General features: G+C 35.8%; 1 protein-coding gene across 4 annotated transcripts in view; it reads right to left on the bottom strand.

Moving 5' to 3' along the window:
• The window catches only part of XRN1 (5'-3' exoribonuclease 1), a 145,332-nt gene that overhangs the window by 19,698 nt on the left and 112,208 nt on the right, over window positions 1–13,426 (bottom strand). For 2 of the 4 annotated variants that reach the window (XM_055295158.2, XM_063610667.1), the window contains exons 34-37: window positions 10,402–10,463; window positions 7,902–8,024; window positions 7,311–7,470; window positions 4,390–4,571 (exon numbers count right to left, since the gene is read on the bottom strand). In XM_055295158.2, the coding sequence (XP_055151133.2) occupies window positions 4,390–4,571; window positions 7,311–7,470; window positions 7,902–8,024; window positions 10,402–10,463 (527 nt within the window). The remainder of the gene's footprint in view (window positions 1–4,389; window positions 4,572–7,310; window positions 7,471–7,901; window positions 8,025–10,401; window positions 10,464–13,426) is intronic. The other 2 variants (XM_055295157.2, XM_063610665.1) reach the window with 1 other exon arrangement.

The raw sequence follows: 13,426 nt of genomic DNA, 5'->3' as shown, positions 1-13,426 counted from the left end.
AAATGGTATTTCTAGTTCGAGATCCCTGAGGAATCGCCACACTGACTTCCACAATGGTTGAACTAGTTTACAGTCCCACCAACAGTGTAAAAGTGTTCCTATTTCTCCACATCCTCTCCAGCACCTGTTGTTTCCTGCTTTTTTAATGATGGCCATTCTAACTGGTGTGAGATGGTATCTCACTGTGGTTTTGATTTGCATTTCTCTGATGGCCAGTGATGATGAGCATTTCTTCATGTGTTTTTTGGCTGCATAAATGTCTTCTTTTGAGAAGTGTCTGTTCATGTCCTTTGCCCACTTTTTGATGGGGTTGTTTGTTTTTTTCTTGTAAATTTGTTTGAGTTCATTGTAGATTCTGGATATTAGCCCTTTGTCAGATGAGTAGGTGTTTTCTTTTTAGAAATGTTTGTTGAGATCATTTGCCCATTAAAAATTTTTATAGTTATATTTTATTTTTTAAAAATTCAACTTTTGTTTTAGATATGGGGGTATACGTGCAGGTTTGTTACATGGGTATATTGCATTTGCCCACTATCAAATGGGATTTTTTTTTTTTTTTTCTTATTGAGTTGTTTGAGCTCCTTATATATTCTGGCTATTAATCTCTTGTCAGATGGGCAGTTTGCAAATATTTTCTCCTCTTCTGTGTATTGTCTTTTCACTTTGTTGTGCAGATGCTTTTTAAGCTTGATGTGATACCATTTATGCATTTTTGTTTTAGTTGCCTGTGCTTTTGATGTTTTACTTATCTTTGCCCAAATCAATGTACTGGAGTGTTTCCCCAGTGTTTACTTCCAGTAGTTTAATAGCTACAGATCTAACATTTAAGTCTTTAATCCATTTTGATTTGATTTTTGAAAATGGTGAGAGATAGGCATTTAATTTCATTCCCTTAAATATGGATATCTAGTTGTCCCAGGACCATTTACTTAAGGGGCTGTTCTTTCCCTAATATATGTTCTTGGCATCTTTATAAAAAACAAGTTGACTGTAACTGTGTGGATTTATTTCTGGATTCTCTATTCTGTTCCATTGGTCTCTGTTTTTAAGCCAGTCCCATGTTGTTTTGGTTATATAACTGGGCAGTATAATGCCTCCAGCTTTGTTCACTTTGCTCTGGATTGCTGTAGCTATTCAGGGTCATGTGTGGTTCAAGATAAATTTTAGGATTTTTTTTTTTTTTTCTATTTCTGTGAAGAATGTCATCGGTATTTTGAGAGGAGTTGCACTGAATCTGCAGATTGCTTGGGGATGGTATAGGCATTTTAACAATATTGATTCTTCCAATACATGAACATGGACAATCTCTCCATTTCTTTGTGTCTTCTTCAATTTCTTGCATCATTGTTTTATAATAAGTTTTCATTGTAGAGATCTTTCACTGCTTTGGTTAACTTGATTAATTTCTAGGTATTTTATTTTATTTGTAGCTATTCGGCAGGGGATGAATTTCTTGGTATCTTTTTCAGATTGTTTGCTGTCAGTATATAGTAATGTGACTTTGTTGATTTTGTATCCTACAACTTCACTGAATTTATCAATTCTAATAGTTTTTTTCTAAATACAAGTTTATATTGTCTACAAACAAGAGTAGTTTGACTCCTTCCTTTCCCTTTTGGATGCCTTTTATTTATTTCTGTTGTCTAATTGCTCTGGCAAGGATTTCCAGTACTATATTAACAGTGGTGAAAGTGGGTATCCTTGTCTTGTTTCCAGAATTTAAAGGAAAGGATTTCATTTTTCCCCCATTCAGTATGATACTAGCTGTGGGTTTGTTGTTGTTTATTATGTTGAGGTATGTTCCTTCTATACCCAGTTTGTTGAGAGCTGTTATCATAAAGAGATGCTGAATTTTATCAAACACTTTTTCAGTAAGTATTGAAATGATCATACGGTTTTTGTTCTTCATTTTGTTGATGTGTCACAGTTATTGACCGCATATATTTAAACATCCTTGCATACCTGGGATGAATCCCACTTGATCATGATGAATTCTTTATAATGTGCTGTTGAATTCAATTCACTAGTATTGTGTTGAAGATTTTTATATCTAGTTCATCAGATATATCGGCCTGTAGTTCTCATTTTTTGTGGTGTCTTTCTTTGGTTTTGGTATCAGGGTAATACTGGCAAGTTTGGAAGTATTTTCTCCTCCTCAAGTTTTTGGAACAGTCTGAGTAGAACTGATATTAGCTCTTCTTTCAGTGTTTGGCAGAATTCAGTAGTGAAAACACCAGGTCCTGGTCTACTTTGATAGGAGACTTTTTACTACTGCTTCCATCTTGTTAATGTTGTTCTATTCAAGTTTTGGATTTCTTCATGGTTCATTCTTGGTATGTTTTTATGTGTCTCGGAATTCATCCATTTCTTCTAAGTTTTCCAATTTACTACATATAGTTGCTCATAATAGTCTCTAAAAATATTTTGAATTTGTGTTATCAGATGTAATGACTCCTTTTTCATCCCTGATTTTATTTATATGGATATTCTTTTACAGTCTGGCTAAAGGTTTGTTGATTTTGCTTATCTTTTCAAAAAAAAAAAAAACAACTTTTTCTTTCATTGATCTTTTGTACTATTTTTAGTATCGATTCATTATTTTCTGCCCCAATCTTTATCATTTATTTTCTTCTAAAAATTTTGGATTTGGTTTCCTCTTGCTTTTCTAGTTATTATTTATTTTAAAAATTTGTATAAACGTAAGGGGTGCAAGTGCAATTTTGTTACATGGATTTATTGCAGAGTGGTAAAGTCTAGACTTTTCTTATATTCATCACCTGAATTATGTACATTGCAGCCATTAAGTAATTTCTCACCATCTACTCCCTGCCCATCCCCCACCCTTCCAAGTCTCTAATGTCTATTATTTCACACTCTATATCCCTATGTACACATTATTTAGCTCCCACTTATAAATGAGAACATGTGGAATCTGTTTCTGAGTTGTTTGCTTAAGATAATGTCCTCAGTTCTATCCATGTTGCTGCAAAAGACATGGTTTCATTCTTTTTTAAAATGTCTGAACAATATCCCATTGTGTATATATACACCACATTTTCTTTATTCAATCATCTGTTGATGGACACTTAGGTTGATTCTACATCTTGGCTATTGTGACTAGTGCTGAAATATACATACAAGTCAGGTATCTTTTTTATACAATTTCTTTTCCTTTAGATAGATACCCAGTAGTGTGACTGCTGGAACTAATTCTTCAAGACACACTGTTAAGTTGTTTATCTGAAGTGTCTGTACTTTTTGGATGTAGGGATTTATTGCTATAATCTTCCCTCCCAGTACTACTTTTGCTGTATCCTATAGGTTTTAGTATGTTGTGTTTCCATTTTCATTTGTTTCAGGAAAATTTAAAATTTTCCCTTAATTTCTTCATTGACCCAAGGGCCATTCAGAAACATAATGTTTAATTTCCGTTTATTTGTATAGTTTCCAAAGTTCCTCTTGTTATTGATTTCTGGTTTTATTTCATTATGGTCAGAAAATATACTTGATTGAATTTTAATTTTTTGAATTTTGTGAGACTTGTTTTGTGGCTTAACATTTGGTCTATCCTTGAGAATGTTCCATTTGTTGAGGAAAAGAATGTATATTCAACAGCTGTTGGATGAAATGTTCTACAGATGTCTATTAGGTGAAAGTTATTTTTAATAAACAATGGATTAATAAACATATAGGTTTACTTGTAATATTTTATATATATATATGTATGTTTCAGAGACAAGGTCTTGCTCTGTTGCCCAGGCTGGAGTGCAATGGCATAATCATGGCTCACTGAAGTCCTGACCTCCTAGGCTTCCGTCCTCCTGCCTCAGCCTCGTGAGCAGCTGGGACTACAGGCTCACAACACACATGGCTAATTTTATTTTTATATTCTTTTGTAGAGATGAGCTCTTGCTATGTTGCCCACGCTGGTCTTGAACTCCCAGCCTCAAGCTGTCCTCCTGCCTTGGCCTCCCAAAGTGCTGAGATTACAGGCATGACCCACTACACCTGGCCAATTTTTTTTGTTTTAATTTCAAACACAGTAAATATGGATATAAGTAAACAAAATTTCTCTGGGGTCCTCCAAAAAAAGTGTGGAGTTTCTGAGACCAAAAAGTTTGAAAACTGCTACTGTAGGCCAAGATCCCTGGCTCTATTAGTTTGAGGAATCTTGCCAGGATACCCGCTGCCCAGTTCCTCCCTGTCAGCTTCTCTTAGGGCTTTGGTTATGTATAAATATTAGAGCTAGGGTAAGAAGCATAATCTATGCTGCTCATAAAGTTAAGAAAAATAGGCCCTATTATATTTTTTCTAGCTAAACATTTTCAACCAATTTATTTAAGCTTGATGTGAAAGAATTTATATAAATGGAACAGTAGTATACTATACCTGTGGCGTCCTAAGAAAGGAGAAATCAGGTTGTGGCATTCCAACAAGGGAACAAATTCGAGAAAGTTCAGTTACTGGTGTGGATACAGGAGGGATCTGGCTGGGGGCAGGCCAACACACATTGTCCATAGACTGAACATTATGGTACTCATTAGCACTGTGAGGCTTGTTCACGTAAGATGCTACCAAAAAAGAGAAAAGAGTCTATCTGTATTAATAAAATACTATCTCAAATTATGCACTTATTGTAGGGTTTTATAGAAGAGCTAAAAAGTGAAGTGAATTGCTCAAGGCCACCCATTATTAAATAACAGAATCAGGATTTCAGGTGGCTCTAGTTCCAAATCCTAGACTCTAGCAGTACAACCTGCTATCCAAGTGACTGTCAGCTTACCTTCAGTGGTCCTCTGGCCACGCACCTTATAAATTTGGTCGAAAAGCTTGAGAAATTCAGTTAGATGCTATAGAGCCACCAACTGCATTAAAAAGATGAGTCTTCCATGAAGCACATATAAAGAACTATTTAGTACTTCCTAAAATTATTGTGACTTCAGTAAAGGTTTTTGGATGAGTATAATTGATTAATGATAAATTATTAAGATAAAGATTTTAAAATATAAGTACCTAACTGCCAAAAATTAAAACCTTGAGCAGCTAATGACTACATGGTACTGCTACAGGTAAAATTTGAACAAACAAATGGCTTTCTTGTTTTGCAGAAGTAAGAAGAGAAAAATAAAACAAAAGAATGAATAAACAAATGGCTTTCTTGAGCTGAAATATAATGAATCCTTAAGTTTTGAAGTTTTGGCTTCCACCTCAATTCTTGCAATTCCGCCTTACATTCTGAGACACATGGATGAATATTTTTGTGGCTCTGAAATAATATTTCTTAAAAGTTTTTTTTGAAATTGTCTTCTAAGTGTGTTTTTATATGGAAGATGATTTTAAAATTCTGAGTGTTCACATTCTTTATGATTAACAAACTCACTAACAGAACAAGAGCATACCTCATTGAAGAATTAATCCAAACTTCTTACTAACACAGATTAAAAAAGCAGTTAAGTGGCTTGCTCAAAGTCACAGAGCCAGTTAGTTCTATAACGGACTGGATTCTGAGCTAGTGACCCTAAGACTCTAAAGCCTATGAGTTTTTTTTTTTTTCCTATAGTGAAATAAAGTAAAACTTACTTGTTTTTGACAGTGGGACCATCTTTATCTAATTTTGTCTTAAAATTTATTTGGTTCTATTTCAGGAGCATGTCTGTCACTATAATAATCAGTTTCCTAATACTTTTTGGAATTTTTAATTAATTATCACTGGAATATAAATGGGGTTAGGTTCTGCTTTTATTCCAGGTTTTGTTTTTGTTTTGACAGAGCTTCACTCTTGTTGCCCAGGCTCGAGTGTGATGGCGTGATCTCGGCTCACTGCAACCTCCACCTCCCAGGTTCAAGCGATTCTCCTGATTCAGCCTCTGAAGTAGCTGGGATTACAGCTACTTGGTGGCGCCTGCCACCACGCCCGGCTAATTTTTTGTATTTTTAGTAGAGAGGGGGTTTCACCATGTTTACCAGGCTAGTCTCAAACTCCTGACCTCAGGTGATCCACCTGCCTTGGCCTCCTGAAGTGCTGGGATTACAGACGTGCACCAACGCGCCCAGCCAATTCCAGGTTTTGATCTTTAATACGCTTAGATCTGCTTATTCCAAAATGTTTTTTACTTCTCTGAGAAACTTCTGCCCACATCCACTTTTGTATCAGTCATTCTTCCTGGCTGCCTTTAGCAGATCATTATACAGATAAAATGCTAAAGTACAGAGGACATTCAGGGTAGGAACAAATATGGCAGATATTTACTGAAATCCAGTTATGTGCCAGATGTTATGCTACAGGCTTTACAGACTTAAGATTATGACCCACTTTCCTATATCTAACTCTGTTAATGGTTTTTAATTGATTTTGTACATTTTTCTATTTTTACAATGATTAGGTTATTTTAACATAATATTAATATCAATTATTAGCACCTACAATGTGTTGGACATAGTGCTGTTTTATATTTATACATGTTATATAATTACAAGTAATTTGCAATGTATTATTCTTATTTTATAAATAAGAAACAAGATTTCAGAAAAGTTAAATAATGTATTTAAGTTACATGATCATTTTTAAATTACTGAGGACAAAAGCTAGAATGTGCAAACTTTTAGAGGTTTGGATGTCTACAGAATGAATATCTATAACACTACAATTAAGTAATCACACGAAGACATTTAGTGACTGTAGATCTACTGGTTACATGGTTATATTATTACTGTTTTTTTTGTTTTTTGAGACAGGGTCTATCTCTGTTGCCCAGGTTAGAGTGCAGTGGCGTGATCTTGGTTCACTGCAACCTCCGCCTCCTGGGCTCAAGCAATCCTACCACGTCAGCCTCCCCAGTAGCTGGGACTACAGGCACACGCCACCACACCTGGCTAACTTTTGTATTTTTTAGAGAGACAGAGTTTCCACCATGTTGCCCAGGCTGATCTTGAACTCCTGAGCTCAAGTGATCCGCTTGCCTCAGCTTCCCAAAGTTCTGGGATTACAGGCATGAGCCACACCTGGCCAGTTATATTATTATATAACTGAAACAAGTATAAAATTTATAGTTTTAAGAATAAAAGTAGTTTTGGGCCAGGTGTGGTGGCATACACCTGTAATCTCAGCACTTTGGGAGGCTGAGGTGAGAGGATTGCTTGAGGTCAGAAGTTTGAGACCAGCCTGGCCAACATGGCGAAACACCATCTCTAAAATAAATAAATATATTAAAATAAAAGTAGTTTTATCTTTAAAAGTACACAATTAAAAAGAACCAAATGTATTGAATTTTTAAAATGATATTATTGGTAATAGTATTTAGTTTACTTACCTAATTTCTTATTTTGTTTAGGCTGAGAGGGTAATCCATATTCATCTCTTCTATTAGAGGAAACAGGGATTTCATTACCAATCTGTTTGATTTCATTCTTACGGTCCACAGTGTTAGAGCTATCAATTTTTAGAATTTCTTTAAGCATCCGTGTTCCCTTCTTTTTGAAAATGATTCACATGGAGATGGCGAGGGTGAAGAGAAGAAAGTCAACATTAGATCTATAGAACTTATTTATCTTTCTTGGAAAGAATTCCACTGTTAACAATTAAGACACTAACTACATTCAGACAGAAACTGAAAAAAAAAAAACCCACCACCCACATTTCTGATATAGAAACGATACTTATCCTCCTGCTTAACTTTTATCCCAGTTACCTAGTAGCAATGTTTGAAAAGCAGGGGAACTGTGGTCTAAAGAGAAAAAGCATGGCTAAATTGCCCAGGGCAGCCTGGTTTCCTCACAAGATGACAATAATGATGTAACATACCAGCCTCCATGGGAAGTGTTTGAACACTTGCATGGGATATGTCTGCATGATCAACAGTCGAGAAATTACCATAGTAAGAAAGTTCCTACAAAATACGAACCATGGCAAATGATTGTGGTGACAAATGCTCTTCACTCGGAGGCTCCCCATGATGAGATGACTGTACTTCATTTTCTTTGGAGATATTCAAAGATGCTAAAAAGTTCTCAATTCCAGAGTTAGGCTAAAAGAATAAATATTTTGGGCATGAAGATTAAAGTATAATACAAGAACACACAAAAAGCTGAGTTTTATGTACAAAAATGGTCATTCGATTTTCACTCAATCATCTTCCCAGGTGTTAAAGTTTGGGAAGAGAATTGGAATAAATAGTTTTTTACCTTATCAATAGCATTTGGATAACCAGTCACAACCTTTTGGGTTTCTGAGACTTCTGGGCTTTCATTTCTCTTCAATAGCTTAATATTATATTAGGCAAGCCCTTCCAAAGTCTATAAAAAAAGTAAGAATAAACTTTTTGTGCAAATATATTTATAGTTAATATGTAACAGTGTTCTAAATAAATTGTTGCAAAAAATTTTGTGCTATTTTCCCTTTTATATCGTAAGAAAAGGGGGCCTATAAACTTGGATGGGGAAAATTACACCTTAATCTTCATTAACCTCTAAATGAGATTTAGCATTTCCTGCAATTATGAATATAGGCAACAAACCACTTATATGGTCTGCATGTTTGTATTCCCCCAAAATTCTTCTGTTAAAATCCTAACTCCTAATGGGATCATATTAGGAGGTGGGGCCTTTGGTAGGTAATTAAGTTTAGATGAGGTCTTTAGGGTGCAACACCCATGATGGTATTAGTGTCCTTACATGAACAGAAAGAGAATAGAGCTATTTCTCTCCATCATGTTGGAATATGAGAAGACGCATCATCTGCAAGCCAGAAAGGGAGCCCCCACCAGACAATGGCACTTTACCAGATTCTAACTGTATTTCAATATAACTGGTTTTCTCTTAAATCTTTTTAGCATTAAAGACATTACTCTGCTAGTGCCTTGGTCTTGGACTTCTCAGATTCCAGAGCTGTGAGAAATAAATGTTTATTGTTCAAACGTACCTAGGCTATGGTATTGTTATTGTTATTATAGCAGCCCAAATCAACTACAAATCACCACAACAGTGTGATTCTAATTGTATATCAGTATAACTGGTTTTCTCTTTAAAATCGTATGTATTTTATTTTAGCATTACAAATACTATTCTGAGACTAATAATGGCTTCACCAAAAGTCCATGGGCTTCACCAAAGATGTCTATTGCACAAAAAGTTTATCAATCCCTTTTCTAGAAGAAAGGAAATTACAGTATAAGAATTTCAAACGGAGAGGGCCTTAAAAGTCAAGTAATTAAACCGTTTACTGGTATCTAAACATTAATGGGTTTCATTTACTACCTGCTATGTGCCAAATATTCAGCTAAGACACCTTTTATAAATTTATTACTATGAGATCAATTTAAAAATATATATATTAAAATATGATAGGCATACAGAAAAGTACACATCTAATAAATACATGTGTCAAATTTTTTTAGATCAAAAATTTGTTATTCTTTCATTATAAGATGTATCCATAATCCTTGTAAACAGCAGAGACTATATAAAGTAAAACAAATTATCTTGGCTTCCCCCACACCAATCTAATTCCACAGAAGTTAGCCTGTTAAATTTGCTATTTTGTTCCATGTACTTCAATTGTATATGTAAATATATATTTCCATATATATATATATACACACATCTATATATAGGTCTATGTGTGTGTGTGTATATATATGTAAGACCATATATATGTCTATGTATATATATGACCATATATGTCTATGTGTATATATATGACCATATATATATATGTGTGTGTATATATATATCTATGTATACACACACACACACACACACATAAAAGACAGTATATATTGGGAGCAACTACAAGTGATTAATTTTTTTTTTTTTTTTGAGACAGATTCTCACTGTTGCCCAGGCTGGAGTGCAGTGGCGCGATTTCGGCTCACTGCAACCTTCGCCTCATGGGTTCAAGTGATTCTCCTGCCTCAGTTTCCCGAGTAACTGGGACTACAGGCACATGCCAACACGCCCAGCTGATTTTTTTGTATTTTTAGTAGAGACGGGGTTTTACCATGTTGGCAAGGCTGGTCTCGAACTCCTGACCTCAGGTGATCCGCCCACCTCGGCCTCCCAAAGTGCTGGGATTACAGGTGTGGGCCACCACGCCCGGAGAAGTGATTAATGTATTTATCTCCACTTATAGATGAGAAAATTGAGGCTGTGGAGGTAAAGTGAATTGCTCAAGGACACCCAACTATTAAATGAGAGAATCAGGATTTCGGGTGCCTCTAGTTCCAAATCTGGGACTCTAGGTGCACAACCTCCAATCCAAGTGACTGTCACCTTAACTTCAGTGACCCTCTGGCCACACACCTTATAAATTTGGTTGAAAAGGTTGAGAAATTCAGTCCAATGCTGCAGAGCCACCGATTGCATTTAAAAATTGGTAACTAGAAATTTGATTTTAAGGAAGCTTACCTGCTTATTGGACATTTTTTGGGACCAACACTCGGCTTTAGGACTCTTACACTCTTCTTTAACTAGAGACAAGAAAACAGAAATTTTCATAAATGGAAGTGTTTACTGCACAACTAAAACTACCAAATATTTATAATAGCAAGGCACTATGTTAAAAATTCAGAGAATTTCAAGACACAGTCTCTAAACTTAAGGAATTTATAATATAGATAAGGGGGAGAAGAGACACTTAGATAATAATAGAGAAAATGGAAAGGTGGCATCTGAATTGGGCCTCCAAGGAGGTAGGTTTCTAAAGGGCAGACTAAGAAGTTAAGTACTCCAGGCAAAGGAAATAGTGGGAAAAAAGACGTGGAAGCAGAAAGCAAGTTCCACTGGAAGTTAAGGGTAAAATGGAGCTTGAGAGAACTAAAAAAGCAGGTTAGAGCCATAATCTGCAAGTCACTGAAGACTATGGTATTATATTAAGTTGGTAGGAAATGGGCAGCCAATAACAGAAAGGTTTTAAGCAGGTAGTAATCTGATGAGAACTGCGCTTTAGGACGATTAAAATATGGCCATAGCCTATTGGCTAGACAGAAGAATAGTACAAGACCAACTCAGGCAGCTATTTTAATAGCTCTGTTAAGGAGAAACTGGGGGATGGTAGGAGAAATGAAAAGAATGAATTTGAAAAATTCTAGGATTTAGCAAATGACAGGATGTGAAGATGAAGGAGATAGGAAAGGATGAATTTGAGAGATTATTTTCATAGGATTTGGTAAATGACAGAATATGAAGATGAAGAATATGAGGGGCATGAGGTAGATATGAAGAAGCACAAAAAGCATAGTTTGTAATTATTGCATAATATTCTATTATATTGGATATACTGGATTATATAGATCTACTATAACTTATTTTTACCACTTTCTATCACTAGACTGTTCATTAAGCCAGTCTGGAAAAATAAAAAGGTGGGTGGAAAGAAAAGAGGAAAAAGGAAAGAAGGAAGGAAGGGAAGGGAGGGAGGGACGGAATATTAAAAAAGAAAGAGAGGCTGAGGAAAGAAGCAGGGGAAGGGGAATAGTGAGGAGGGCATGTGAGGGAAGGAATGAGATCAGAGACGGGAAGGAAGGACAAAGGGGAGAAGGAAGGGTAAGAGAAGGAATAGAGAGAGAGGAAAAGAGAAGGGGAGGAAGGGGAGTAAAGGAAGGTAATGGAGGTAAGGAAGAGAGCAAGGGAAGAAAGTAATCTTACAAAACAAAGGAAAAGAAAATGTGAGCTGACGTGCATTGACACTAAACATTTGTTGAGACATACACAAAAGAAAACTAACTGGAACTCCACATAACTCAAATAGTTTACATACATTTATGTAAATATTAATTTGAAGAAAAATTGAAATCCATTTGAATATAACATAACCTTTATGCTATATTTATCATTATCAGATTTACAGGGACATTAATCTGTATTTAACTTAAAGAGTAAAATACACCAAAATAACATGTAGATACTGGTATTAAAAAAAGGTAGAGCAGTTACCAAACTGAACCAAAGTTAAAAACCACAAAATTTTTTTGAAAATAGCTTTTTAGAAAAATGTTTAAAAGACTTTAATACCTATAATATATAGATAAACAAAATACCATGCATATATAAAATATAGTAAGTTAGACTCAGGGCTCTGCACTTGATATTTCCTCTACTGGAAAGTTCTTCAGCCAGCTTTGCATAGTTCATGCCTTCTTGAACCCTTTATTAGGGTCTCTGCTGGAATCTCCTCTCCTCAGAAAGGCCTTTCTTGTAAACCCAATTTAAAAGAGCACCCCTGTCACTCTATCCTCTTAATCTGTTTTACTTTTCATCATAGCACTTATCATTACTCCAGATTATGGAATTTACTGTTTACTTGCTTATTATCAGTCTTCATCTTAGAGTGTAAACTCCATTATGCTCTAAGAGGTCAGAAAATTTGTCTTCTTTTTTAGTCATGTATCCCCAGCATCTAGAACAGTGCCCTGTACTCAATAAATAGTAGTTGAATAAATAAACGAATAATAAATTAAAGAATAATTTTCTGCAATTTGGAAATACTTTGGTCAAGGGAAGAGAAATAATTACTACAGGATGAAGATTCTCATTCCCGACTGTACCTGAACACAGTAGACACTGCTGAAGAAATTTAAAGAGTATAAACATATAAATTATGTGAGAGAATATTAACAAAATATTTGCACCTATTTTAAAGAAAAGCCTGTAATATAATTTGGAGTATATAATAGGCAAGTGTTTATAAGCAGAAAAGTAACTAGATCACTCTAAGATTTATCTCAAGTAGTTAGGGAAGGGACATCGGCAAAAATGTCAGAGTAAGGACCTCCGAAAATCCTCTCCTCCATAAAAGCAACAAGAGAATGGGCATAAATTAGCAGAATTCATATTTTCAGAACCACAGAAGTTAACCAAAGGCTTGCAGCAATCTAGGGAGTGTTTATTCAAGAAAAAAGACAGTGGGAACTTGAGCACCTGCAAGCCTTGCCCCCATGGACTGAAGTGCTTTGGAGCCCTAAAAAAACCTGAAAGGCTGTCTAAGACACAAGGACTACACATCCTAGTGTTGAGTTGGGCTTGCAGCCTTTTACTTGCTAGGCGTGTGACTTACTGAGACTCTTGCTGGGGCAGCTAAGGGAGTGCTTGTGCTACCACTTCCCCAACTCCCCCAACCCCAGGCAACACAGCTTGAGGCTCCAAAAGACATCCCTCTCTTCCACTTGAGGAAAGAAAAGGGAAGAGTAAAGAGGACTTTTGTATCTTGGATACCAACTCAGTTAGGCTTGTGTCAGAGTCATGAGACCCCACTTCAGGCCTTAGCACTCCTGGATGACATCTCTAGACACACCCTGGGCCACAAGGGAACCTACAGTCCTGAAGGGAAGAATCCAGTCCTGGCAGGATTCATCACTTGTTAACTAAAGAACCCTTGGGACCGAAACAACCAGCAGCGATACCAGGTAGTACCCATGTGCCTTGGATGAGAGTC

Source organism: Symphalangus syndactylus, chromosome 10, assembly GCF_028878055.3.
Source record: "Symphalangus syndactylus isolate Jambi chromosome 10, NHGRI_mSymSyn1-v2.1_pri, whole genome shotgun sequence".
NCBI classification, from domain to species: Eukaryota; Metazoa; Chordata; class Mammalia; order Primates; family Hylobatidae; genus Symphalangus; species Symphalangus syndactylus.
This window is presented reverse-complemented; position numbering and strand designations above follow the sequence as displayed.